Source organism: Acomys minous, assembly GCF_964271855.1.
Source record: "Acomys minous genome assembly, chromosome: 13".
Lineage (NCBI taxonomy): Eukaryota > Metazoa > Chordata > Mammalia > Rodentia > Muridae > Acomys > Acomys minous.
Genome location: NC_140495.1, coordinates 61,735,141 through 61,761,660, shown reverse-complemented (window position 1 = coordinate 61,761,660; position 26,520 = coordinate 61,735,141). Strand labels below are relative to the sequence as shown.

The 26,520-nt window shown below is 43.6% G+C and overlaps 1 protein-coding gene and 1 pseudogene across 3 annotated transcripts in view; one reads left to right on the top strand and one right to left on the bottom strand.

Moving 5' to 3' along the window:
• The window catches only part of ZNF318 (zinc finger protein 318), a 39,207-nt gene that overhangs the window by 5,471 nt on the left and 7,216 nt on the right, over positions 1-26,520 (top strand). Inside the window, exons 3-10 of one of the 2 annotated variants that reach the window (XM_084755038.1) lie at positions 6,503-7,139; positions 9,103-10,551; positions 13,665-13,764; positions 16,543-16,847; positions 19,073-19,273; positions 19,718-19,817; positions 20,308-20,426; positions 20,656-20,856. In XM_084755038.1, coding sequence (XP_084611164.1) covers positions 6,503-7,139; positions 9,103-10,551; positions 13,665-13,764; positions 16,543-16,847; positions 19,073-19,273; positions 19,718-19,817; positions 20,308-20,426; positions 20,656-20,856 — 3,112 coding nt within the window. Of the gene's footprint in view, positions 1-6,502; positions 7,140-9,102; positions 10,552-13,664; positions 13,765-16,542; positions 16,848-19,072; positions 19,274-19,717; positions 19,818-20,307; positions 20,427-20,655; positions 24,746-26,520 lie in introns of those variants that run through there. The other variant, XM_084755037.1, reaches the window with a different exon arrangement.
• Positions 4,006-5,768, bottom strand: LOC311582190 (low molecular weight phosphotyrosine protein phosphatase-like; annotated as a pseudogene). Its single transcript has one exon. The product of its transcript is annotated as a low molecular weight phosphotyrosine protein phosphatase-like (transcript).

The window sequence follows — 26,520 nt, the reverse complement described above, 5'->3', positions numbered from 1 at the left end:
ACGGGGTGTGAGTCCCTTCCTTCCTTGCTGAGTTTCTAAGTAACTTAAGTGTTTCCTTTTGTGGGGCTTTGCTGACATTTCCTCTTTGCTATACATATATGCTTCTGATAACCAACTATATTTTTAAATTATGAAACTTTAATTTGTCATAAGATGTTTAGAATTGTAAGATTTCTAGAGTCATGTGTTTTAGAGAAATCTACTTTAGAGAAAGTGGGATAAGGTTCTACATGGGAGCTGTAGGTCTGGTATACACACACATTTATTTATTTATTTATTTATTTATTTATTTATTTATAGACAGGATTTCTCTGTGTAACAGTCCTGGATCTCCTGGACTCACTTTTGTAGACAAGGCTGGCCTCGAACTCAAAGCGATCTGCCTGCCTCTGCCTCCTGGGTGCTGGGATTAAAAGCGTGTACCATCCTGCCCAGCTTGGTTTTTATATTATTACCACCTGCACATTTGTGTGTAGTCCTCCTGGCTGTCTTGGACCAGACTGGCCTCGAACTCAGAGATCTTCTGGTTAAGGGCATGTGCCACCACCGCCCAGCTGTGGTTACTCTTTGTATGGATAATTACTATCCAATAAAATCAGGTTGTAGGGGCACTAGCATAGTCATGTTTCCTGATGGTGGGTCTAGTCTTCAGCTAATTGAACAGACCATTTCCAGGGCTAGAGAGATAGCTCGGTGATTAAGAACACTTGGCTACTCTTACAGAAGACTTGAGTTCAGCTTCTAGAACCCACGTCCAGCAACTCACAACCAACTGCAGACCTGGAGCTCCAGTTCCAAGGGATTCAGTGTTCACTTCTGGCCTTCATGGGCACCTGTACTCAGGTCCACATAGCTACACACACACACACGGACACGGACACGGACACACACACGGACACGGACACATACACGGACACATGTACACACACTTTTTTGGTTTTTCGAGACAGGGATTCTCTGTGTAACCTTGGCTGTCCTGGACTCACTTTGTAGACCAGTTTATCCTTAAACTCATAGCAATCCGCCTGCCTCTGCCTCCCGAGTGCTGGGATTAAAGGTGTGTGCCATCATGCCTGGTGCACACACACTTTTTAAAATAAAATCTTAAGGCCATTTCTAGTAAGCCATGTTAATTTTTTTTCTTGAGACCCCCACCCCCAATATTTTCTCTCTTTTTTTTTTGTGGCCCCCCGCCCTGTATATTTTCTCTTTTTTTTTAATCTGTCAAGTCTTGTTATTAGGTTTTTGGGTAACAGTCAAGTATCTTAGGGTTACTGTTGTTATAATGAAACATCATGACCAAAAGTAAGTTGGGGAGAAAAGGGTTTATTCAGCTTAAACTTTCACATTGTAGTCCATCACTGAAAGAAGTCAGGGTAGGAACTCAAACAGGGCAGGAGCTGATGCAGAGGCCATGGAGGGGTCTTGCTTACTGGCTTGCTACTTACAGCTTTTTTTTAAGCTTGCTTTCTTATAGAAACCAGGACCACCAGCCCAAGGATGGCACCACATACAATAAGGTGGGCCCTTGGGTCCTCCCCTATCAATCACTTAATTAAGAAAATGTTCCACAGGCTGGAGAGATGGCTCATTGGTTAAGAGTGCCACCTGCTCTTCCAGAGGTCCTGAGTTCAATTCCCAGCAACCACATAGTGGCTCACAACCATCTATAATGTGATCTGGTGCTCTCTTCTGCAGATAAAACACTCATATGCAATAAATAAAATAAATAAATCTTGCTGGCTGTCGTGGCATACGCCTTTAATCCCAGCACTAGGGAGGCAGAAACAGGTGGATTACTGTGAGTTCGAGGCTATCCTGGTCTACAAAGTGAGCCTAGGACAGCCAGGGCTACACAGAGAAACCCTGTCTTGAAAAAACCGAAAATAAATAAATAAATCTTTAAAAAAAAAAAAAAAAAAGAAAGAAAGAAAGAAAAAGAAGATGCTTCATAGGCTTTTCTACACTCCAATCTTATGGAGGCATTTTCTTAATCGAGGTTCCCTTTTCTCAGATGACTCTATCTTGTGTCAAGTTAACATAAAACTAGCCAGCACACTGGGTTATCAAGATTGTGGTCTTACCTTAGCAGCCCTCTAGTGGACTATAACTTATTGTGTAAGGGGAGTGTGAACAAGTAGAGTGAAAAATTCTAAGACACTTGGACACATTTACAGAGTTGTGTATCCATAATTATAATACATTTTAGAACATTTTTATTATGTCTGGAGGAATCCTGACTTTCTTATTTATTCTTGCTCATTTATATAATGTATGATTTTTTTGTAACTAGCTTTCACATATTTTAAAGTTCATATTTATGCTGTTTCTTTTTATTGCCAATAATATCTCATTGTATGCATAAACCAACTGCTGTTTATTTATTAGTAAATTGTTGAATATCATTGTGTTACTTTTTCTTTTACCTGTTATAAATAATTCTACCTGAATGTTGTTGTACAAACTTCTTTGTGGACTTACATATCTATAGATTATTGGTTCTTAACCTTCCTAATGCTGTGATCCTTTAATACAGTTCCTCATGTGTGGTGACTCCCAACCATAAAATTATTTTTATTGCTACTTGATAACTGTGATTTTGTTACTGTTATGAATTGTAATATAAATACTTGATATACAGGATACCTGATATTTGACCCCTGTGAAAGGTTCATTTGACCCCCAAAGTGGTTGTGACCATGGCTTGAGAACCACTGCTAATGACAGATACTTTATTGTTCATTTTACTTTTGTGTGAGGGACTAACCGCAAGGCCTGTATAAGCTAGACAAACACTCTGTCATCAAGGTGACATTTTAGCCTCTAGCCTTACATTTTAAAGTTGTTTAGTGGAAATTTGTAAACCCACACACAAAATAGATGGACACTATTTGGTACTAGGAAAGGATCAGTAGGAAGTGTGAAAGACATAAAAAGGGGCAATGGAGGAGATAATCAACACTATGCATATAGGAAAATGTCACAATGTATTATTTTGTGCCACTAATATATACTAGTAAAAATTTAAAAATAGAGAATAAAGTACAGTGAACCCTCATATTCCTATTAGCCACATCTGACTTTTTGGTTTTTTGAGATAAGATTTCTATGTGTAGCCTTGGCTGTCCTGGAACTCATCTGTACACCAGGCTGGCTTCATCTTATAGAGGTCTGCTTGCCTCTACCTCCCGAGTGTTGGGATGAAGGTGTGCACACCACTGACTGGCAAAAAGCACTTTCTTGTCTTTACAAATAAAGTTCTATCAAATGGCACTCCTGAATGACTTTAAATGTGCATCTAAGAGTGAGCTGGACTCCCTTTGTAGACTAGGCTGGCCTGGAACTCACAGAGATCCACCTGTCTCTGCCTTCCAAGTGCTGAGGTTAAAGGCATGTGCCACAATGCCCAGCCCCACACACACAATTTTTAAATGCAAACCTGAAAAATGACAGAGGAGCCAGGCAGTGGCAGCACATACCTTTGCCTTTCCCTAAGTGTGTTGTACAATCTGTGTGGGCTCAGTGACAGGCACACGCCCGTTAGATGTAAAGGCCCTGTCCTGTCCTGTCCTGCACTGCTAAGGATGGCCAGATTAAAAAACAGCTCTAGGGGGCTGGAGAGGTGGCTCAGAGGGTAAGAGCACTGGCTGCTCTTCCAGAGGTCCTGAGTTCAATTCCCAGCAACCACATGGTGGCTTACAACCATCTATAATGTGATCTGGTGTCCTCTTCTGGTGTCCAGGCATACATGTAGACAGAACGCTGTATATGTTATAAATAAATAATTCTCTTTTTAAAAAATTTCGCTTACAATTATTTTAATGATATGCAGTAAGTCAGCTGAAAAGACAGGTGGGCCCAGGGCTAAGGACCACCACCACTCTTGGGCATGGCACTGGCTGAAAAGACAGGTGGGCCCAGGGCTAAGGACCACCACCACTCTTGGGCATGGCACTGGCTGAAAAGACAGGTGGGCCCAGGGCTAAGGACCACCACCACTCTTGGGCATGGCACTGGCTGAAAAGACAGGTGGGCCCAGGGCTAAGGACCACCACCACTCTTGGGCATGGCACTGGTTGAGTGAGTTGCTTAGTGGTGGTGGGCTGGACCAACTACGGAGTCTTCTCCAGGAGGGCCTTGCAACACCTAAGACATTGCTGGTACACCACCTCTAAGTCAGAGTCATTGCCATAATAGGGATCTTCAATAATGACTTGTCTGTGGATCATAGCTCCCAAGTAGCTCAATTTTAGCTTTGCAGTTTTTAACTTGATTACTTTTTCTATTCAAATCTCTCAGGTTGCTTTTATCCATGCGTAGTATGTAATCAAATGTGGCAAAGTCTTCTTGTGTTATCTGTCTTGCCTTAAGGGTTGTGCTAATGCCATGATTTCTTAGGCAGCTGATAGCTCTTGAGTCTGGGGGCTGGCCCATGTTCCAGTCAGAAACAGTGCTGCTGTCAATGGCCCAATTATCTGAAACACTTTTATCAGCTACCAATTTTCTGAAAACTGCTTCTGTAATGGGTGACCAAGACACACAAACAGCACTGACTTGGACCCAACCTCTGCCGTGTTACAGTGCAGCCTCTGGCACCCAGAAACTGCATAGGGCATAAATAAATAAATCTTTGAATGAATGAATGAATGAATGAAAAAAAGAAAGAAAAGAAAGAAAGCCAGCATGGTGGCACATGCCTTTGATTCCAGCACTCGGGAGGCAGAGGCAGGTGGATCACTGTGAGTTCCAGGCCAGCCTGGTCTACAAAGTGAGTCCAGGACAGCCAAGGCTACACAGAGAAACCCTGTCTTGAGAAACAAACAAACAAACAAACAGAAAAGGAAAGAAACAACTCCAAACCGTGGGACAAAGCTTGAAAGCCATTGTTCTTAAATGGTGGTTCTTGAACTTCAAAGCACATACAAGTCAACTGGGAATCTCATCAGACTTCGAGCTCCAGTGCATCAGGCCTGGGATAGAGCCTAGGAATCTGTTTTTTTTTTTTTTTTCCTGCCTGTTTTTTTCTGTTTTGTCTTTGAGATAGAGTCCTATAGCTAGTCTGTTCTCAAAGCCAGCTTGGCTCTGAGCTCAGCAGCCTCACTGAGGTTACAGTTGTATACCACCATGTAGTTTAGAATCATGAATTTAAAAAAAAAATCATACAGTGTGTATTTTACTTCATTTTTATTTTATGTGTGTTGGTGTCTTGACTGACTGCATGCATGTCTGTGTAAGGAAGTCAGACCCTGGTACTGCAGTCACGGATAGTTGTGAACTGCCATGTGGGTGCTGGGAACTGAACCCAGATCCTGGAATAGCTGCCAGTGCTCTTAACCACTGAGCCATCTCTCCAGCCCTAGGGTCATTACCTTTTAATAAATTCCCCAGTAATGCCAGGGCTGCTGGTCCTGACAAAGAGCTTTAATTTAGCTGGCCAAGATTATTTTGTTGTTTTAAAAATGTACATTTATATGTATGGGTATTTTTCCTGCATATGTATCTATGTACTATGTGCATGCATGGTGCTTCAAGAGGAGGCCTGAAGAGGCATTGGATCCCCGAGTTACAGAGAAATAATTGTGACCCATCATGTAGGTTCTGGGAGTCAAACTCAAGTCCTCTAGAAGGGCATCCAGTGCTTTTAAACCAGTGAGTCACCTCTCCAGCCAGTTCTTGTTTTTTGCTTTTGTTTTTGTTGGTTTGGTTTGGTTTTGGTTTTTTCAAGACAGGGTTTCCCTGTATAGTCCTGGCTGTCCTGGACTCATTTTGTGACCAGGCTGGCCTCGGACTCAGTGATCGACCTGCCTCTGCCTCCCAGAGTGCTGGGATTACAGGCGTGTACCCTTGTGCCTGTCTTCTGTGTTTTGGTGTTTTGTTTTTCCAAGATAATGTATCAGTATGTAGTCCTGGAACTCAGAGCGATCCACCTGCCTCCCTGGTACTGAGATTAAAGATGTAGGTAGGCCCCTATACCTGGTCTAGCTAGTCAAGTTGCATCAATTAGGACTCTTTGTGATTTTTTAAGGTTGATTTTTATTTTTCAATTATGTGTATATGTGTGCTTCTGTATATACATATGAATGCAGGGGTGCTCATATACCAGAAGAGGATGTCCAATCCTGAAAGTGGAGTAAGCCATTGAGCGTGGGTACTGGGAACTAGAATCCTCTAAAAGATAGTATGTATTCTTAATTGTTAAATCATTTCTCTAGCATTTTTGTTATGGTTTTGTATCTCTTGAGCTTTAGTGTGATACTCTGTATCCTCAGATTAATTAAAAAATAATTAGCCTAAGAGTTTTGTTAGATGTATTAGTAATAGCATCTCTTAATAGAGACTAAAGCTGTTGGTGACCCTGGGAAAGGAAAGGAAATGTTCCATGTGTAATCTGCCTTTGGATTTCATGATTATTTACTTTTGCTTTAAGCATTTTTTTTTTTTGTCCCCTTCTTTTGTCTGGCCTTTCTCTCTTCAAGTCAGTGATGCTTGTCTCTTTCCTCAGGAATGATCTGACGGATGATTCCGTCTTTACTCGAAGCTCCCAGTGTTCACGGGGCCTTGAACGGTACATTGCTCGGGAGGCGGGGCCACTCAGTCCCTTCTTGGGACAACCTGATGAAGACTACCGACCAAGAGAAGCTTTTCTGCATCGATCTGAATACGGTCCCCATGTCAGTTGTCATGATGAGCTGCTGAGGGGAGCAGAGCGGAACAGAGACAAACTCAAAAGCTCCTCCTACTCCACACGATCTGAGGAAAGAAGCCGGGAGGCTAAAAGGCCCCGTTACGATGACACAGAGAAGATGCATGGCATAGGAGATCACTCAAGTTTTACATCTGGGACTCGCAGTTATCGACAGCGAAGAAGCAGCCCTAGCTTTCTAGACCCTGAGTTTCGAGAACTGGACCTTGCCAGGAGAAAGCGAGAGGAAGAGGAGGAACAGAATAGAAGCTTGAATCAGGAGCTGGTGGGTGTTGATGCTGATCAGGCTGGCTGTTCCACCATCCCTGGGTTGTCAGGTGTCCTAACAACAGGGGAGCCAGGATATTCTTTGCATCGCCCTGAGGAAGTGCCTGTGATGCCCAAGAAATCCATTCTGAAGAAACGAATTGAAGTGGACACGAAGCCTTCGTTGCAGGTCTCTGTTGCATTTCTCTTAGTAGTCCCTCGAATGTCCTAAGTCCTGATACTTTGCTGGGGACTGTATTAGTGTATTAGACTATTAGTGTCTGTGTAACATTGCTGTACTAGCACCATTATGCCTTCTACGATCCCCAGAGCAAACTGTAGGCTCATAGTGTTTATCAACAAGGGCTTCTGTTGCTACATTATTTTCTAAATACATTTTGGAGAGTATCTCTCTGCCTTTTCCCCCCCCTTAAACTGAATAGCCCTATATGGAATATTTGATTGAGGATTTTTTAGAAATGAAGAGCAAGAGAAGATAACCGTGATGTCTTCATCTCTTTAGAAGAAGACAACATAAGAGTTGTAGAACATTAGATTAAAATGAAATGATTATGATTTTGGAACCATCAACTTCCAGTGTAAATTTTAAACAAGTCACACCACTGCTGACCTTGACATTGTTTTTCCTTCCTATGGTCAGCCAAGTGTGGCGGCGCACGCCTTTAATCCCAGCACTTGCGAGTCAGAGGCAGGCAGATTGCTGTGAGTTCGAGGTCAGCCTGGTCTACAAAGCGAGTCCAGGACAGCCAAGGCTACACAGAGAGACCCTGTCTTGAAAAACAAAAACCAAAAAAAAAAGAAAAGATGGTCAGGCAAGACTATAGTTTGGCTAAAGGCTTCTGAGCAAGTACTGAAGACTTAGAGAAACAAGGGGAGGCTTCTTAAAGTTCTAGAGTTTTCTGTTTTCAGAGTAGTCGTACTTGGGTGTGTGTGGGGTGGGGTGAGGTGGGGTGGGGGGGTGGGAGGATGTTATATTTTGGTCATCAATAGACAAAACAAGTTGGGTTGGATGGTACACACCTATAATCTTAGCCGCTGAGAAGCTGATGTATGAGGCTTCCAAGGTCAAGGCCTGTTAGAGCACATTGAGAGTTGAGGTGAGGCTGAGCTCTACATAGTTAAACCCTCAGCAGCAGAGCTGAGGACAAGTCTGATGACCTGAGTTTGATTCCCAGGACCTAACTCCTGAAAATTCATACAGGGCTCATGTGTGCCCATATATTCACACCTTCTCCGTCTCTCTCTCACACAGAGTGCTCATGTGTGCCCATATATTCACACCTTCCCCGTCTCTCTCTCACACAGAGTGCTCATGTGTGCCCATATATTCACACCTTCCCCGTCTCTCTCTCACACAGAGTGCTCATGTGTGCCCATATATTCACACATCCCCCGTTTTACTCTCTCTCACACAGAGTGCTCATGTGTGCCCATATATTCACACATCCCCTGTTTCACTCTCTCTCACACACAGTGCTCATGTGTGCCCATATATTCACACATCCCCCGTTTTACTCTCTCTCACACAGAGTGCTCATGTGTGCCCATATATTCACACATCCCCCGTTTTACTCTCTCTCACACAGAGTGCTCATGTGTGCCCATATATTCACACATCCCCTGTTTCACTCTCTCTCACACACAGTGCTCATGTGTGCCCATATATTCACACCTCCCCCGTTTCACTCTCTCACACACAGTGCTCATGTGTGCCCATATATTCACACACCTTCCCTCTTTCCAACATCATGCTCATGTATGCCGTATGGTCGCATAGCTCTCCAACACATACTGTGCTCATGTGTGTCCATATAGTCACTAAATACTAAATACGGATCTTAAAATATAAAAGGAAAATAAGCCAAAGAAGATGTCTGAAATCCTTTTACATTCTAATTCTTTGGTAAAGAATGAAGCACGTGGGTAAAGATCCAGAGCACTCAGTCTATTCTGTTCCTCTTTCTCCTTGCTCGGGCAGAGACCACTGAAGAGGGGACTTGTTTCTAGAGCTTAGCTAAGACCACTTTTCTTTATATATATATGACTCTCCCCTATTCAAGGAACGTTTATCTCAATTGCTAAGTGCTCTGCGGTTCCTCATAGGTGCTAAATCAGCGTGTTTGTGTTTGCAGCTTGAGAGCTTTTCCAGTGGGACCAGCTCCAGCCAGGATCGCCCTCTCTATCCTGAACATCCACCTCTTCCTCTAGGTGGTGTTGCTGCTTTTGCTTCAGAGATGGAAAACAAGGGAACCACAGTGGAGCCTGACCTGAAGGACGCTCAGGCTAACCTGTACCAGTGGGGTCCTCTCCGTGAGATACCTAAAGACAACGGTGAAAAAGCTGACAGTTTTCTGTGCTATAAAGAAAAACTGGATTTGAAGGCTGAGGGACGTGAACAGCATACAGACTTCTTACTGCCCCATGAGAGAGCTAGTCAAGATGGCAGTGGCTTTTCTCGAATTCTAAGCATGTTGGCAGATCCTACCAGTACACAGGAGAAAAGACGACGTAGCTTCCCTGATATTGAGGATGAGGAGAAATTTCTCTATGGGGATGAAGAGGAGGATATAAAACCAGACTCTCCACTTAAGTCCCTCAGGGACCCTGAGAGTAAAGGTGTGAGACAAAAGGCAAGCTCTCTGCCTTCGACTCCAGCCATAAAGCTAGAATCACTAGAAGAGAGCAATCCAGAATATGCCAAGATTCATGACTTGCTTCAGACCATAGGACTGGATATCGGAGTAGCAGAAATTAGTCAATTGGCTGCACGTACCCAGGAACGACTTCATGGCAAGAAGTCTTCATCCCGCTCCTTAGCTGACCGACGTTTGTCTGCTGACCGACGTTCGTCTACTGACCGACACTCATCTGCTGACCGATGTTCCTCAGTTGACCACAGTTTCACAAATGATGGGCACTCATCAGACCCTCACAGTCTGGAGAGTAGGGAGGCACATCACAGCAATACTCACTCCCCAGAAGTACCCCATCCACACCCAGCCTCCCCAGTGGATCCTTACCTGCTCACAAAAAACAGCCCTCCGTTCCTAAAGTCTGACCATCCAGTGGGTCACGTTTCAGGACCAGAGGCAGTTGGTGGTGGGTTTCAGTCATCTGTTGCTGTTAGGTGCATGCTGCCCTCAGCCCCAGCTACCCCGATTAGACTTCCGCACTCTGCTTCTTTATCTCAGTTTCATATACCAAGGGCCCCTCAGTTTGCTGCAGCTCGGATAGCACCAAACTACCAGGGACCTGTCATTCCCTCTGCTTCCTTTGATGCTTACCGGCAGTACATGACGTATGCAGCATCAAGGTGGCCCATGTACCCTGCCTCTCAACCATCGAGCCACCCTTTACCTGAGGCACACAGGCTAATACCAGCAACCAAGCAAGCTACTCGTAGTCGTCCTAATCTTCGTGTGATCCCCACTGTGACTCCTGCAAAGCCCAAACAAGGCCTATCAGTGCTAGGCTCAGTGTCTGTTAGGCGAGTTCCTGTTCGGGTGTCCATTCCATCACTTGTAAGATACAACCCAGAGAAGATCTCTAACGAGAAGAACCGTGCCTCCCAGAAGCAGAAGGTGAGTTATCAGCTTTGGGCATTTCATGCCTGAATTTTCTATTTCAACTTGGTAGTTTGTACCTGTTTTTAGAGAGGGTGTGTGTGTGTGTGTGTGTGTGTGTGTGTAAATTTGTAAGTCCTTTTACTTTTTTTGGGAGGTTTACATCCTTACCCTTTGAGCTTCCCATGTTTTGTAATTATAGCCAAACAAGAAGTCTGACCATTAGGTCCTGCTGTGGTGTCTAACCTTTTTAATTTCTCTGTCTAATGAATGTCTGAAGATGCTGATGGAGAAGCTGGGAACCTGGAAGCATCTTATAGTCTCATCTTTTCCCATTTTATAGAAACTTAATCTTCTCTCTCTCTCTCTCTCTCTCTCTCTCTCTCTCTCTCTCTCTCTCTGGTTTTTTCAAGACAGGGTTTCTCTGTGTAGTCCTAGTTGTTCTGGAACTCACTGTGTAGACCAGGCTAGCATCAAACTTACAGAGATCTGCCTGCCTCTGCCGCTGCCTCTTGAGTAACGGGATTAAAGGTGAGCACTACCACTGGCAAGTGTGTTAGAAAAATCAGTTTGAGGGTAATACTGATTTATTTATTTATATAAGAGTTCTCTGTATATATGCTTAGGTGCCAGAAGAGAGCATCAGATCCCATTATAGATGGTTGTGAGCCACCATGTGATTGCTGGGAATTGAACTCAGGATCTCTGGAAGAGCAGACAGTGCTTTTAACCATGAGCCACCTCTCCATCAATGAGCACTTTTTAAAGAGCCTTACTAGTGTCAGGGCTGATGATGCATGCCTTTTCTCATCTGCCTATTAAAGACAAGTAGTATTTGCTTTTTTTTTTTCTTTTGTTAGCTGGTAGTAACATGGCTAAAAGATCATAAAATTGATGACAGCTATATCTGTTTTTGTTTGTTTTGAGACCAAGGTCTTGCTATGTAGCCCTGGCTGGCCTAGAACTCACTGTGTAGACTAGATTAGCCTCAAACTCAAAGGATCCACCTGCCTCTGCCTCCTGAGTTCTGAGAAATGCTTGTGCCACCATATTGCAATCTGTATCTGTATTTTAAATTTATTCTGACTTGTATGACTTTGGGTGAGTTTTTTGTTTGTTGTTTTTCAAAGACTCCTTTTGTTTTTAATTTAAGAATTAATTTATTTTATGTGTGTGAGTGTTTTGTCTGTATATATACCCGTGCATTATATTCATGCCTGGTATTGCAGAAACCAGAAGAGTGCTTCAGATTCTCAGACACTGTAGAGTGACAGGCAGTTGTGAGCTGCCTGATGTGGGTGTTGCAGTAGATAGGGCCCATGTTTTCTAGAAGAGCAGTCAGTGTTCTTAACCACTAAGTCATCTCTCCAGCCCCTAGATTTATTTTTAATTAGTTATATATGTTCCTGTTTGTATATGGACTTGTGCACATGTGAATGCGGGTCCAGACGAGGTGTGGGATGCCCTGGAATTAGAGTTACAGACAGTTGTGAGCCGCCTGATGTGGGTGCTGGGAACTGAACTCAGGTCCTCTGCAAGAGCAGTACATGCTCTTAACTGCTAAGCATCTCTAGCCCCAAGATAGTTAATCACTTTCCCTACTAAAATAGAGAAAGCTTAAATAACATGAAATATATAATACAGCTAATACAAGTCACTCAGATCCACATTTCAGTCCCTTTCTTCATGTTTACCCATCTGGGTTCAGCATTACTATCCAATGGTGATGTCAGTGGCTTTAGGTACTTCCTGCTCAAAATCTTTCTTGGTAGTATAGCTCTGAAGAAAAAGATAAAATTCTGGTCTTAAACTTGTATCTGAATGAAAAATCATTTTGGCTATAAAGATTCTATGTGTGTAGGCATTTGAACTTTGGGTGAAGGTGTTTTGTTTTGAGACTAGGTCTTGCTCTGTGGCCCTGGCTTTCCTGGAGCTTACTATGGAGACTAGGCTGATCTTGTACTTAGAGCAGTCTTTTTGCAAAAGCCCACTGAGTGCTTAGATTTAGAGGTGCATGCCACTACACTGGGCTTTAAGATACCAGCATAAGAACTAAATAGAAAAAGAAGATTTTAGAATCTGAGGGACTCCTGTCAACACAAAAACACAGTTTTTAAAGGGAATAATAATAATTTATATTGTAACTAAATGTTCCATGCCCCAGGAACACAGATAACACATTCCACTGTGTTTCTGGAGTTTTGTTTTTGTTTTTCTTGTTTTGTCTTGGCTGTCCTGGAACTTGCTTTGTAGACTAGGCTAGCCTCAGACTCATACAGATCTGCCTTCTTCCCGAGTGCTAGAATTAAAGGCCTACACCACCACCCAGCATTATGTGCGATTTTTATTAGTTGCAAAACAAAGTAAGTTATAAAAATATGTACAGAATTCATTGGTAGGGGGACATAAATAAGACAGTTACAGCTAAGGAGGGAAACTGCTGCAGATAGTGTTCAGTGATGGTCTTTTTAAATTTTTTTAAAGATTTATTTATTATTATGTATACAGTGTTATGCCAGCATGTACACCTGCAGGCCAGAAGGGGGCACCAGATCACATTATGGATAGTTGTGAGCCACCATGTGGTTGCTGGCAATTGAACTCAGGACCTCTGGAAGAGCAACAGTGCTCTTAACCCCTGAACCATCTCAGCAGCCCTTTTTTGGTTTTTCAAGACACAGTTTCTCTGTGTATCCCTAGTTGTCCTGGAACTCACTCTGTAAACCTGACTGGCCTTGAATTCAGAGATCTGCCTGCCTCTGCTCCTGAGTTCTGGGATTAAAGGTGTGTGTGCCACCACTGCCTGGTTTCAGTGATGTTCTTAGCTTTTGAATTTATGATAACTTTTGGTCTGTTAGAATACATTGTATGGTTTTGGTAGTTACAGGATGTTAGGTCAGATAGTCCACAGGTGTGGGCTAGAGTTGACTTTCAAAGGGAGTAAAACTAGCTTAAAATAGTTTGGCTCTGGTCTTCAACATTTTTACTCTCCATAATCTTGAATTTCAGCTGTGTCACCTTATAGAATCTTTAACACAGGTGTAGTTTTTCTTTTTCTCCCCCTCCCCCTGCCTTTCCACCCTATACCGGGAACTTCAGATCACATTCTCTTTCCATTTTGTACTCTGTAGGTTATTGAAGAGAGGGAAAAATTGAAAACCGACCAGGAAGCCCGGCAGAAGAAAATGTTTTATCTCAGGACTGAGTTGGAGCGGCTTCATAAACAACAAGGTATTGGAGGGATGGGGGAGGTTGGGGATTTAGCTCAGTGGCAGAGCACCTGCCTAGCAAGCGCAAGGCCCTGGGTTCGGTCCTTAGCTCTGGGAAAACAAAACAAAAAAACAAGGTATCAGAAACTCCTTGTATGGCTGCCTTGTTGAGTAGTAGACCTAAGTGAAGAGGTATTGGTACCTCAACAGGATCAGTGAAGACAATTTGGCCATAAACCTAGAGAAAAGTTGCAGTAGCCATGCAAAGAATCCTCTCAAATTAACATTTTACCATATTTCTGTTCTTGTTCTCTCTTTCTCTTCTTCCCCCTCTCTCTTGCTCTCTTTGTATTTGAGTGTGTAATTTGTTGTTATTGTGTTGAGACAAGGTTTCTCTGTGTAGCCACAGCTCTCCTGGAACTCACTCTGTAGACCATGCTGGCCTCAAACTTAGAGATCCCTGTCTCTCCCTCCTGAGTGCTGGGATTAAAGGTGTGCACCATGCCTGGCACTGACTGTGTACTTTTTCCTGAACTCTTTTAAAATAGGTTATAGGTACAATACCTTTGAGAACTTCAGTATATATTTCCTAACAAGAATTCAAGTACACAATACACTAATGAAAACTAAAAACATAGGGCTAGGGTGATGGCTCGGGTAGAGCGCTTGCTGTGCAAGCTTTAAGACCTGAGTTTAGAGTCTCAGAACACACACAAGTCAGAGATGATGCCATGCTCTACAATCCCAGCAAGTTAGAGATGATGCCATGCTCTACAATCCCAGCAAGTTAGAGATGATGTCATGCTCTACAATCCTAGCAAGTTAGAGATGATGCCATGCTCTACAATCCCAGCAAGTCAGAGATGATGTCATGCTCTACAATCCCAGCAAGTCAGAGATGATGTCATGCTCTACAATCCCAGCAAGTTAGAGATGATGTCATGCTCTACAATCCCAGCAAGTCAGAGATGATGCCATGCTCTACAATCCCAGCAAGTCAGAGATGATGCCATGCTCTACAATCCCAGCAAGTCAGAGATGATGTCATGCTCTACAATCCCAGCAAGTCAGAGATGATGCCATGCTCTATAATCCCAGCAAGTCAGAGATGATGCCATGCTCTATAATCCCAGCAAGTCAGAGATGATGCCATGCTCTATAATCCCAGCAAGTCAGAGATGATGCCATGCTCTATAATCCCAGCAAGTCAGAGATGATGCCATGCTCTATAATCCCAGCAAGTTAGAGATGATGCCATGCTCTATAATCCCAGCAAGTCAGAGATGATGCCATGCTCTATAATCCCAGCAAGTCAGAGATGATGCCGTGCTTTACAATCCGAGCATTCAGATGCCTAGTGTGCGCAGCAGCAGGTGAAGTCCTATCTTAAGCAAAATAGAAGGTGAGGACTTACACCCAAGGTTACCCTTTGACCTCCAGTAGGATGTGTGTGCACATGTGACCATAGGCACACACAGAGTCAGACACGCACACACGCAGATTTTTTAAATTAGGAAATTAATTGTACTATATATCTTATTTATATTTTACCACTTGTTTTATAATTGTCCTTTATAGAAAAAATTAAAATATTATTTATCACATTCAGTTGTCACAGTCTTTTAGTCTTTTACTAACTTTTAATAACAATACTGCCTGAGACTTTCTTCCTTGGTATTTTAGATACTTATAGAATATCTCTTAATTTTAGTTTGTCTGATGTTTATGATTGAGTTTGGATTTTTTTTTTTTTTTTTGGCAACACTATGACAAAAGCAATGCCAAGTTCATGTCAGGAGTGTCTTTGAGAGGAAATCTCGGAGACTGTGGTAAAGATGCTCTGAAGCTTCTTCCCACCAGGTTGGTTACTGTTTGTAGCCTGCGGAACTTGCTTTATGGGTGTTAAGTGATTTTTCTAATTTTGTTATTCCTTCTATGTAGTGAGGTTTCTATTTTAATAAGGAACTTTAACCCTTGCCCTGATTTTTCCAAATTTAGCTAATGGGAGCTACTTTGAGTTGACTTGTAGTGTCTTTTTGATTGAGATGTTCCTTCTTCACTTTTTAAGAGCTTTCTTTTTAGCCCAAAATGTTCTGTGATACCTTTTTATTCTATTACCCTCTACTCCTTTTATTTTTGCTTTTTTGTTTTGTTTCTTTGTTTCTTATTCAAGACAGGGTTTCTGTGTATAACAGCCCTGGTTGTCCTGGAATTTACTTTGTAGACCAGGCTAGCATTTTTTGTTTGTTTGGTTGGTTTATTTTATTTTTTCTAGACTGGGTTTTTCTGTGTAGCCCTGGCTGTCCTGGATTCACTTTATAGATCAGGTTGGCCTCAAATTCATAGACATCTGCCTGCCTCTGCCTCCTGAGTGCTAGGATTACAGGCGTGTGCCACCACACCTGGCAGGTGATGTGTTCTTAAGTTAAATAAAATCAAATACTCTGTTTAGGAGACATATGCATTCAAATGTGCATGTGTCACGTGGAGCATTTGCAGAGCTCCTGAGCCCTATTCCTAGAGCCTTAGCTGAGTCCCTTGTGCAAGAGAATACCTTTACTGTTACCCTTTGACCTCCAGTAGGATGTGCATGCACATGTGACCATAGGCACTGTACCTTACTGTTACACTTCTCCCAAGCCAGCCCCCTATGGAAAGAGAATCTTACTTGCCTTTAATTTTTTTGTTGGAAATGATTTTATAACCATACAGCTCTGTAGATTATTACTTACAAATATAAAAAACGAATTTTCTTAGTTGTCTTCCTTGGATTTCGTTTGGTAAATATTTGACCATTCAGGGGAGATGTTGCGGAAGAAGCGAAGGGAGAAGGATGGTCACAAAGACCCACTTCTGATGGAGGTGAGTCGGCTTCAGGACAGCATTATGAAGGACATTGCAGAGCTACACAAAGAGACAGAAGAAGCAGAAAAGAAGCAGTCTGAACTGGACAAAGTGGCCCAGATCCTGGGAATTGACATCTTTGACAAATCTCTGAAATCTTCAAATGACAGTAAAGAGTCCACAGAGAAGCCTGAAAAAGGAGAACAATCTAAAAGCCCAGAAAAGGAGTTGTCACCCTCAAGCAGTTCCTCCAGCAACAAGGTAATGATCCAACTTTTTGGCTATTTTTGTGCCCTATGGACTGCTGTAGAAGGTTGTTTTTTTGTTGGTTTTTGTTTGTTTGTTTTGTTTTGTTTTTGAGGTTTTCAAATATATTTTTTGAAAGAAGGTCTCACAGACATCCCTGGGTTTAAGGCCTGCACCACCACACGCAGTGCTACAACATCCTCCTAATCCTCTCTACACACGGCTGGTGATTGTGATACTGCCTGACCTACCTCTCGGCCTCACTGCAGGCCTCTCTTCTTTCTTGTTCACCTTAGTTCATCTAACCCAAATTCTCATTTCCTAAATGCCTTTGTCCCAAGCTAGTGACTAATTCACACAAATTAAACATTTATTATTGATAGCTTACTACTTGGGACAGGAGATTGCTCAGCAGGCAGAAGAACTTACTACACAAGCTAGGTAACTTGAACTCAGGCCTCAGAGCCTGTAAAAGGTAGGATTAGTATCTATAAATCCAGCACTTCTAAGATGAACCGGGCAGACACAGAAGAAAGAGCCAGAAGCTAGAGGGCCACCTAGACGAGAATATACATCATAGCCACAGAAGAGATCTTGTCTTCATAAGGTAGAAGGCAAGAGCTGACTCCAGAAGTTGCCCTCTGATCACCAAACACAGGCCACCACGTAGTTGCTGGGAATTGAACTCAGGACCTCTGGAAGAGGTCTTTTAACCTTTGAGCCATCTCTCCAGCCCTTTCTTCATATTCTTAACCTGTTAACTGCCTTTTATATTTTGTTTCTCTTTCTTGTTATCATTTTGATTTTTAAATTTAACCTATTTATTTGCACAGGTAAGACATTGAGCATCTACTAAAGGGTATAGTGAAATGACTCCTGACCATCGTTCTCCGCTTTCCTTCCTCAGAGACAGTCAAATCTTCCCACAATCTTGAATATTCTCTTCAAAAGTAACACATATATCTGGTGCCCCTTATTTGACCACTTCCCCTTTAACACATGTATCTGGTGCCCCTTATTTGATCACTTCCCCTTTAACACATATATCTGGTGCCCCTTATTTGACCACTTCCCCTTGGTGGGGAGGCTGGTGACACTCAGAAGAAGGGGAAGCAGGCTATCCAGATGAGACCTGATAGACTGTGGCCATATCGTGGGGGAGGAGGTCCCCTTCTGTCACAGGCCTAGGGGACAGGAGTAGGGTAAAATAGGGAGGGAGGTGGAGAATGGGAAGATACAAATGAGGGGATAACAATCGGATGAACCTGAATAAATTATTTAAAAAATAAAGAAAATAATTTTTTAAAATTACATATATAAGCTGGGAATGGTGGTGCATACCTATAATCCCAGCACTTAGGAGGCAGAGGCAGGCAGATCTCTCTGAGTTTCCAAAGCAAGTCAGGACAGCTAAGGCTACACAGAGAAACCCTGTCTCGAACCCCCCAATTATATATGTGTGTGTGTGTGTGTAATATACATAAGTTTATAATGTATATACATGCATAATTACGTTTTGCTGAGGTGTGTGTGTGAGATAGCACATGTGAGGAGGAAAGAGAACAACTTTGAAGAGTCACCTATCTCCTTCCACTTTGTTTTTGAGGCAGGGTCTCTCTTGATGTTTCTGCTGTCCTTTGATTTATAGACTAGCTGGCCTATGAGTTTCCAGGCATTTCTCATGGCTTTACCTTCCATATCACCCTAGGAGGGCTGGGATTACAAATACTTGACACCAGATCTAACTTTTTACACAGATTCTGGAAATCAAACTCAGATCATTGGGCTTAAGCTGAGCAATCTCCTTGACCCTATCTGATCTTGGTATTCTTCAAGAGAAATTTTAGGATTTATAAGTAGCTATGTATTTTTGAAAGATTCTATTTTTTATGTGCATGGGTATTTTTGTCTGCATGCAGTTACAGGCAGTTGTGAGGCACCATGTGGAGACTGGAATTGATCCCTGGTCCTCTCTACAAGAGCAACCAGTACTCTTAAAAGCCACCTCGCTGACCCTAGTAGTTATGTTGTTGATGTGGAAGAACTAGGAAAGGGCCTACTTCATTTCCCTCAGCTTTGAGTACAGGTTCTATTAAGATTCTCCCCGTCTTGCATAGCTTTTTATTTCGGACACTAGACATATGGTCATAGTTCCTGTGATTGTCACCACCTGCTTTTTTGAGAGTAGATAAATCTAGACTGCCTTGAATATTTTCATAAGTGTAAGTTTTTCTCTCTAGGAGTCAAGCGTAAATGAAAAGTCCTGTATTAAGAACCCTCATTCTACTGAGAGCCTCCAGCCAACTCCTAAGCAGTCTGATCAGCCTGCTGCTGTTTATGAGTATTATGATGCTGGCAGTCACTGGTGCAAAGACTGCAACACCATCTGTGGGACCATGTTCGACTTCTTCACCCATATGCACAATAAGAAGCACACGCAGGTAGGTATCCTGAGCACTGTCGTTTCCACTGTCGCTCTTCATGCCCCTCCCGTCTGCATTCCAAAGCTGGAAAATGAAACAATCTCAAATGGGCAGGAGCCTCAATATGAAGAGCCAAGAGATAACCACAAAGGAGATGCCACCCCAGGCTCAGTCCAGGGGACCTACCATAACTAACCACCATACAAGTGTAAGTGAGACTTCTGTCTCTTTTGATTCCTTGAGTACCAGAATTTTTCTTTATCTGTTTCTAGTACTTGAGCTAACATGTTTTTACCTTTTCCACAGGTGATTCCGTTTAAACAGTTGGCAGAGTTGATGGGTGGGGGTGGGTAGCTAAGGACTGCTGGTTCCCTGGTCTGATATTTAGGGGAAGAAAAAGAGAAAAGTGGGTCATTGAGATTTTAGTGCTGTTGTGTGAGCGCCTCTGCCTCTTGCAAATAGACACTGGATCCCTACAACAGACCTTGGGCTTCAAAGACCCAGAGTGAGGCTAAGCAAGACACTGTAAAGCGGACTGACAAGATAACTGTTCCTGCGAAAGGTAAGTTTCCTCCTTTCCTGCCTTCTCAGCTAACATCTGTAAAACATTTTCAAGTGTTTTTTATGAAATAAGGTGAGAAGTGTCTTTAAGTTTTTGTTTCTTGCCTTTCAAGTACTCAGTGCTCCTACTGCATCTGTTTAGAGAGATGCTGAGAGCACGAGAGCTCTCCTTGTGCACATGAGTAGGTTGGGGACCATGATTTCCAAATCTCTTTTAAGATGCTTGGTGCTTGTTAAAGCATAAGGAGTGGATCTGGCATAAGTGCTACCGACTTAGCCAGGCTAGGCAGTGTTCCCAAGCAGGGAAAAGAGTAGTTGTATAGAGGAAAAGCCGTAGGTTAGAAAAAGTATGCCCTTGGCATTCATCTAAGTGCCACCTCTAACTCCAAAGTGGATATGGTCATCTTACTGCAAAAGAGTGATGGGATTTGCCTTTGGTTTCTGGCAGCCTTGATGGAAAGGGCTTCCTTCCTCTTTTCTATTTATTTCAGGCTCTGAATTTCTGATTCCCATCACTGGATTTTACTGCCAACTGTGTGAGGAATTTTTGGGGGATCCAATTTCTGGAGAGCAACATGTGAAGGGTCACCAGCACAATGAGAAATACAAGGTTGGTCTTGGATGTACCTGGATGCGGAGCTCCCCACTTTTCTGTACTAATTCCTTTGACCTTGTCAACTATCAGAAAGCTGCCAACATTTCACATCCATCTAACACTAGGAAGTTGTCCGTCCTAATTGTTGAAAAGACTGTCCTAGTGATTTATTCTTAATGAGTTGTAGCAAAGGCCAAGATTTTCTCTCATATATCAATTTGACAATTTACTTTTCCCTTTCCAGAAATATGTGGAAGAAAACCCATTATATGAAGAACGAAGAAATCTAGACCGCCAAGCTGGCTTGGCTGTCGTCCTGGAGACAGAGCGACGACGGCAAAATGAGCTAAAGCGCAAACTTAGTGAGAAGCCAAAGGAGGAGAAGATAGAAAAAAAGGCAAAAACTGTGAAAGAAGCAAAGGAAGATGACAAAGCCTCTGGAGAGGTAGAGGACCAACTCTCTGAGGGTGGGAATTCCCCTGAGAAAGGTGAAATTAAAACAAATGCTAGCCCCAAACTTCAAGTAAAAGAAGAGGTAAAGAAGGAATCATCAATAGCATTTTCTTTTGGGAAGTTCAGTTGGAAGAAGCCAGAAAAAGAAGAAGAAAAAAGTTCAGTGGTGGCTCCAAGTACCCCTAAGGAAGATACTGTGGAAAACAGTAAGGACAAAGATGATGGAAAAACTGAAGTTGGAAAGGCAAAGCCCATCAAAATCAAGCTTTCTGGGAAAACCGTTGTTGCACATACCAGCCCCTGGACACCTGTTGTTACAACTTCAACGCAGACTAAGATCCGACCCAACCTGCCTATCCCATCCACAATACTCCGCAAGTCAGGTTCAGCCCCCGTGAGCAAGCCTGCTCCTCTGAACACCTTTCTGTCTATCAAGTCCTCTGGGACCTCTGCCAAGCCTCTGCCTGTGGTTAAAGAATCATCCTCGGATCTTCTCTTGCCTCCAGATATCATCTCCAAAGCTTTTGGAGGGGAAGAAGTGGTTCTGAAAGGGTCTCCAGAGGAAAAAGTGGAGCTGGCTGAAAAGAACGAGTCATCCCACGTACCTGAGCAAATGTTGGCTCTACTGCAACCACCACCGCCGCCACCACCACCTCCACCTCCACCTCCACCACCTCTGGTTATACCTCATCTATCTGCCCCCTCTCCTGCTCAAGCAAATGTTGTCTTAACTCCAGTAAAATCCACTTCAGGTTTATCTCGGACTCTCAGTCTTGGCTTTCAAGGTCCTAACATTTTAAAGCCAGGGTTGCCTGTGACCTTCATGGCCACAGAACAACCAGCTGCCATTCCTTCTGATGAGACAGCTCCTGGGGTGAGTGAGAGTGACCGGGACCAGACCCTAATCTCTATGTTAGTACGGCCTCCACCACCCCTCTCAAGTGTATTCAGTGAACAGGCCAAAAAATTAGAAAAACGAAACTCATGCTTAGCCACAGCCAATGCTAAGGACCTGTATGACATATTTTACAGTAGTGGTGGAAAGGGGGCCCATGAGACTAAGCTGAGTAGTAGTCCGCTAGCCAATGGGGAAAACAACGGCCTCTCTAGGACGGGAAGTTCAGATATCTCCACCACTTCTGATCTGAACAGTGGTGTGTCCCCAGAGGGCCTGCCTGCAGATAGTGGCTTGGTCACTCCTCCTGTAATCAGCAAACTTGACAATCCCATTTCAAAAGGACTGGTGTCCATAGGGAAATGGTCCGTTGTAGATCATATAGACCCCAAAAGCAGAGACAGCAGCTATAGCTTCCTACAGCCTCTGACAAGATTATACCAAAATAGGCCTTATGAAATGGTTACCCAAAAGACAGACACTTTGGCCATATGGACTTCTGGTTCCTTCCAGAATAACACTGATAAGGACAGACCTCTAGAGGGGAAAATCAAACTTGACGTGGGAGAGCCGGGGCCACTTGGTACAGACTCAGCTTCTCATCTGTCAGATACACTCTGTCATACCAAGGGACCTCAGACGTTGGTAGAAATTAATCTCATAGAGAACCAGAACAAGACTCAAGAGCCGTGTCAGTCTGAGGATTGTAGAGAAAGCCAAGAGGGGAGAGACCCTGAAGTAAAAGGAAAGGTAGCAGCTGAAGAAGGAGCAGGCACCAGCACTGGGCTCCACAGCATAGAAGACTCTAATGTGAACCATGGCAACGGAGACGCATGGGAAGGAGAAATAGGACAACCCCAACTGTCAACCAGTGAGGCGCAGCAGTCTAGGGAAGTGATGATAGGACGTGAAAATACAACTAAAGGAGTCACTGAATTGAGTCAGTCTTTCTCTTCCAAAAGGGCAAAACCAGACTCATTTCCACCGTTGCTCCAGAGTCCAGAAGATGTGCCTGAATTACTTCTGCTGCCCCCAGCCGCATCAGGTATGTGTTTAAAGAGACCAGAGACTTGGGAGAGCCCAAAGAAACCAGGAGTGGAAGCTGTGGAGCTGCAAAATACCTGTCCACGACTAACAGTGACAACAGAAAGCAAAGCTTGGGAAGACGTTGAAGCTGCACGCTTAAAAGAAGAGGGGCTTGCTGCCCCAAGGAATCTGGGGGATGTGCGTGCTGATATCTGCTGTACTCAGATAGAACAAACACGAAGGTCACCAACTGCCCTGCCACAGAAAATGTGTGAAGAAAATTCTGGGTTATCTGTAATGTGTAATCCTTCCAGTCCCAGTGACTTTGATCCAATACCATCTTTTTCTGGGTTTTCATTAGAATCTCCCAAGACTTTGGTGCTTAATTTTCAAACAGAAGGTGAACGTAGCTCATCTAACTCCAGAAATGGAAGAATCACCTCTAGCTGTTTGGAACCTGGACACCCTATGGGAAATGTTGACCGAGACTTAGGAGGTGAGAGGACACAGCAGGCCCTTGATCTGTTGGCTGGGGGGATGTTGTGTGAGGAAGTAAAAGAAACTTCACAACTGCAGAAAGACTTGCTCAGAATGGAATCCACAGCAGTCAGCCCTGCAGGCCTTGGACCGTCTCCCTGCCTTCCAGACCTTGTTGATTTTGTCACACGGACATCTGGAGTTCCAAAAGAGAAACCATTTTCTCCACTCTCTGAGCCAGATGACTTCCTTAAGTGTAGTTCCTTGGAGATGGGATCGCCACCACTAGAAATTCTGAATATCTCTGTCTCAGAGGTAGCAGTTCCTCAAGTAAGCGAGGACAATGACAGTGCTTTGAATTTGGTAAAAACTCCAACCTCAGGGTCCCCCTCAAGGGATCAGGTAGTTGGAGGCAATATGGGCCCTCAGGAAATGCCTGAACAAGAAGCTGCAGTTGACGTCATCCCAGAGCACACAAGGTCCGGTGTTCATGACTGTAACAGCCAGGGCTACCTGAATGGATGAATCATTGGGTTTTAGCAATTGGACCCCAGCTGATCCAAGACTAGTGGAACCGTCACAGTAAATGTTCATGGGAGCTAAAAAAAATGTCTCTGCCCCCACCCCTCCCACTCCTTTCCCTTTAAAATACTAGACAGATAAGTCCTAACAACTTCTCTACAATCTGTAAAAAAAAATTTTTCTGTTAATTTTTAAAGTTTTTGGCCGAATTATTTTCTCTTTGTCATTAAAGTCAATGTCTATCTGGTTCACCACAAAGTGTGCTTTGATTTTGGCTTTGAGGCTACCATTTCTGGAATGTGAGTGGGGAGGGAAACCGCTGGCTTCAGTCACTGTGTTGTATACCTCCAGCTGATGGATCCCTGGGAGAAAGCTTGCTGAAGTGCTCCCCCGTAGGCTCGCATTCACTCAGATGGGCCTGCCTTAACACTGTTAGCAGTGGGGCACCGGGAGCCTTTGGCTTGCTGCGGAGCTTCCCTCCTTGGCATGCTAGCCCTGTCCTTCCTTCCTTTGTTGCCTTTGCTCCAAAGGGTCCTAGTTACCTACAGACTTGTTTGCAAATGAAAGAAAAACTAGCAGACCCAGTTTTGGAAGACAGCAAACCGGTAAGGCTTATTCCTGGCCCAGAACCAGAAGTATTTGTGTTTCTGAGGTCACTTGTTATTTTAAAATGGCCTTTGCTCATTATATTGTGGTCCAGTAACATTTTATGTTAAATTGTTTATCCGCCATTTCTGTTGTGGACTCTAGAAGCTCTGAAATTGGGATTGGACTTACTCTCTGTTCCACAAACATAGATGTAACCCTCTACCTCTCCTTACCCAAGTTATTACCGCCGTAGTGTGATGTTTTGGGTTGTACATTTTGTTTAATAAAAGATTAAAGAATGTATGAAGTTGGCTTGGACAAGTTTAACTCCATTTTTAATGTGTTAATTTTTGGAATAAATGTATTCATCTTATGCTTCTTTCTGGATGTTTATCTTGACACCACACACATTTGAGCTTCAAAGGAAACTAAACCTAGTGAACTGCTGCGCTGGCGTCCACCCCCCTCCCCCCCCCCACCTCCCACTACCAGGCCCTACCCCCCCACCCCCACCTGCAGCTCTCCTTCTCCAGAACCACTCGTCAGAACAGGAGGTGGTACCGGGCTGCCCTGTGCTGCCTGCGTGTGAAGTGAAGATGTTAATCTTCTGTTGAGTTCTTTCTATGGCTTGTGTCGGCTCCCTACAGGTGCGTCTGGAAGTGGAGCTCCAGAAGGAGACTGAGGTGCTTGGTGGGTGAGGGAGCTCAGGCCTCTGGTTTTCTGCACTGTTCCAGTGTCCTGCCATTCCTTTGTCAGCAGTGTGTAACCTGGCTCAACAGAGACAGGAGCGGAGCCAGCTTCCACCTGCTCCTCAGCATTCCTTCAGTTCCTTTGCTCAGGATTCCTTCCTCTTTCCTTATGTGCAGAATCCCTAGATTGAGTTTGGTAAGAACATACGGTTTTTCTAGAGCCTAAGTTAATTCCAACTTAAAAGTCATGGCCTCTGTTGTGGAAAGACATGAATGTGAGAGGCCTCAATCCTTGATCGTCTCAGCCATTTGTTTTGCCGTGATTTTAGATTTGTTCCCTTTCCATCACTGCATCGTAGTTGGCATGTTGTGTTTGTTGCTTTACAGATGTGGATTGTTGCTTTCCCTCAGAATATGAACAGAATCCTGAGTAACCTTTATAGAAGTGAGAGGTGTGAGTATGCGAGAAGGCGTGCACTTGCATGTCAGAAGACAGCTTTGTGGACTTGTTCTGGGGATTGGATTTAGGTCATCAGACTTACGTGGCAAGCACTGTTATGTATTGTTTCTCGGGTCTTTTTAAATTAAAGTTTGAATATACTCTTGGCCTGGAAACCATAGAGTGACTCCAAATTTAGAAAAGCTTAAACTCAGGTGGGCTTCAGAAGAGATGCACTTCCTCAGAGAGCTGCTCCTTGCTTGTTGTAGGAGGTTATCTACAGGCACTCGGGAGGAAAATAACATCAAGTGCCAGTTTGCACTGAATTTCAGGCCTTGGTTGCACTTCTCTTTGGGGGAGAGGGATTCATTGTCCCTAGATTTAGCTTTAGTCCCGTTAAGAGTAAGAACTTATTGTCTGGGTTAGGAGGGGCTATGTGAGAGGGCCGGAAGGGAAGAGGCAGTGTCTAAGAGGGGCAGGCCTAGCTTAGACTGCTGGAGCTACTGAAAACTACACAGAGAACTTTTCTCTTGTAATTTCAGAATTGCTTCAGGGCTTATTCTGAAACTGTCCACAAATCTAGGATTTCTTCTAGAATAGTCCCTTCTAAGAGTTGAAGGATAGCATTCTTCATCTGTATCCTAGCCAGCAGAGGGCATGCGCTTTAGGATGCTGTGGTTGCAGGAAGGGCTGCTGCCTTCACCCTTTGCTACATGACATCTAGCTTTGGAGTGCTGCGGAGGAGCCATGGGAAAGTGAGGGCAGAGCTCCGGCCCCGTCGCTGGTACTTGGAGTTGGACACTTCGAGGTTTTATTTGTGTCACAACACTAAAGGTTTGATCTTGGAAATGAGGAATGGACTTTGTTATTTTATGCAGGCTTGCATTGTAACAGAATTATGTTTAAGTCAGGAGCAATTCTTTTTAAATTTTTTCTTAATTTCTCTTATGTTCACTGGTGTTTTGCCTATATGTAAGGGTGTCAGAAGCCCAGGACCTGGAGTTATAGACAGGTATGAGC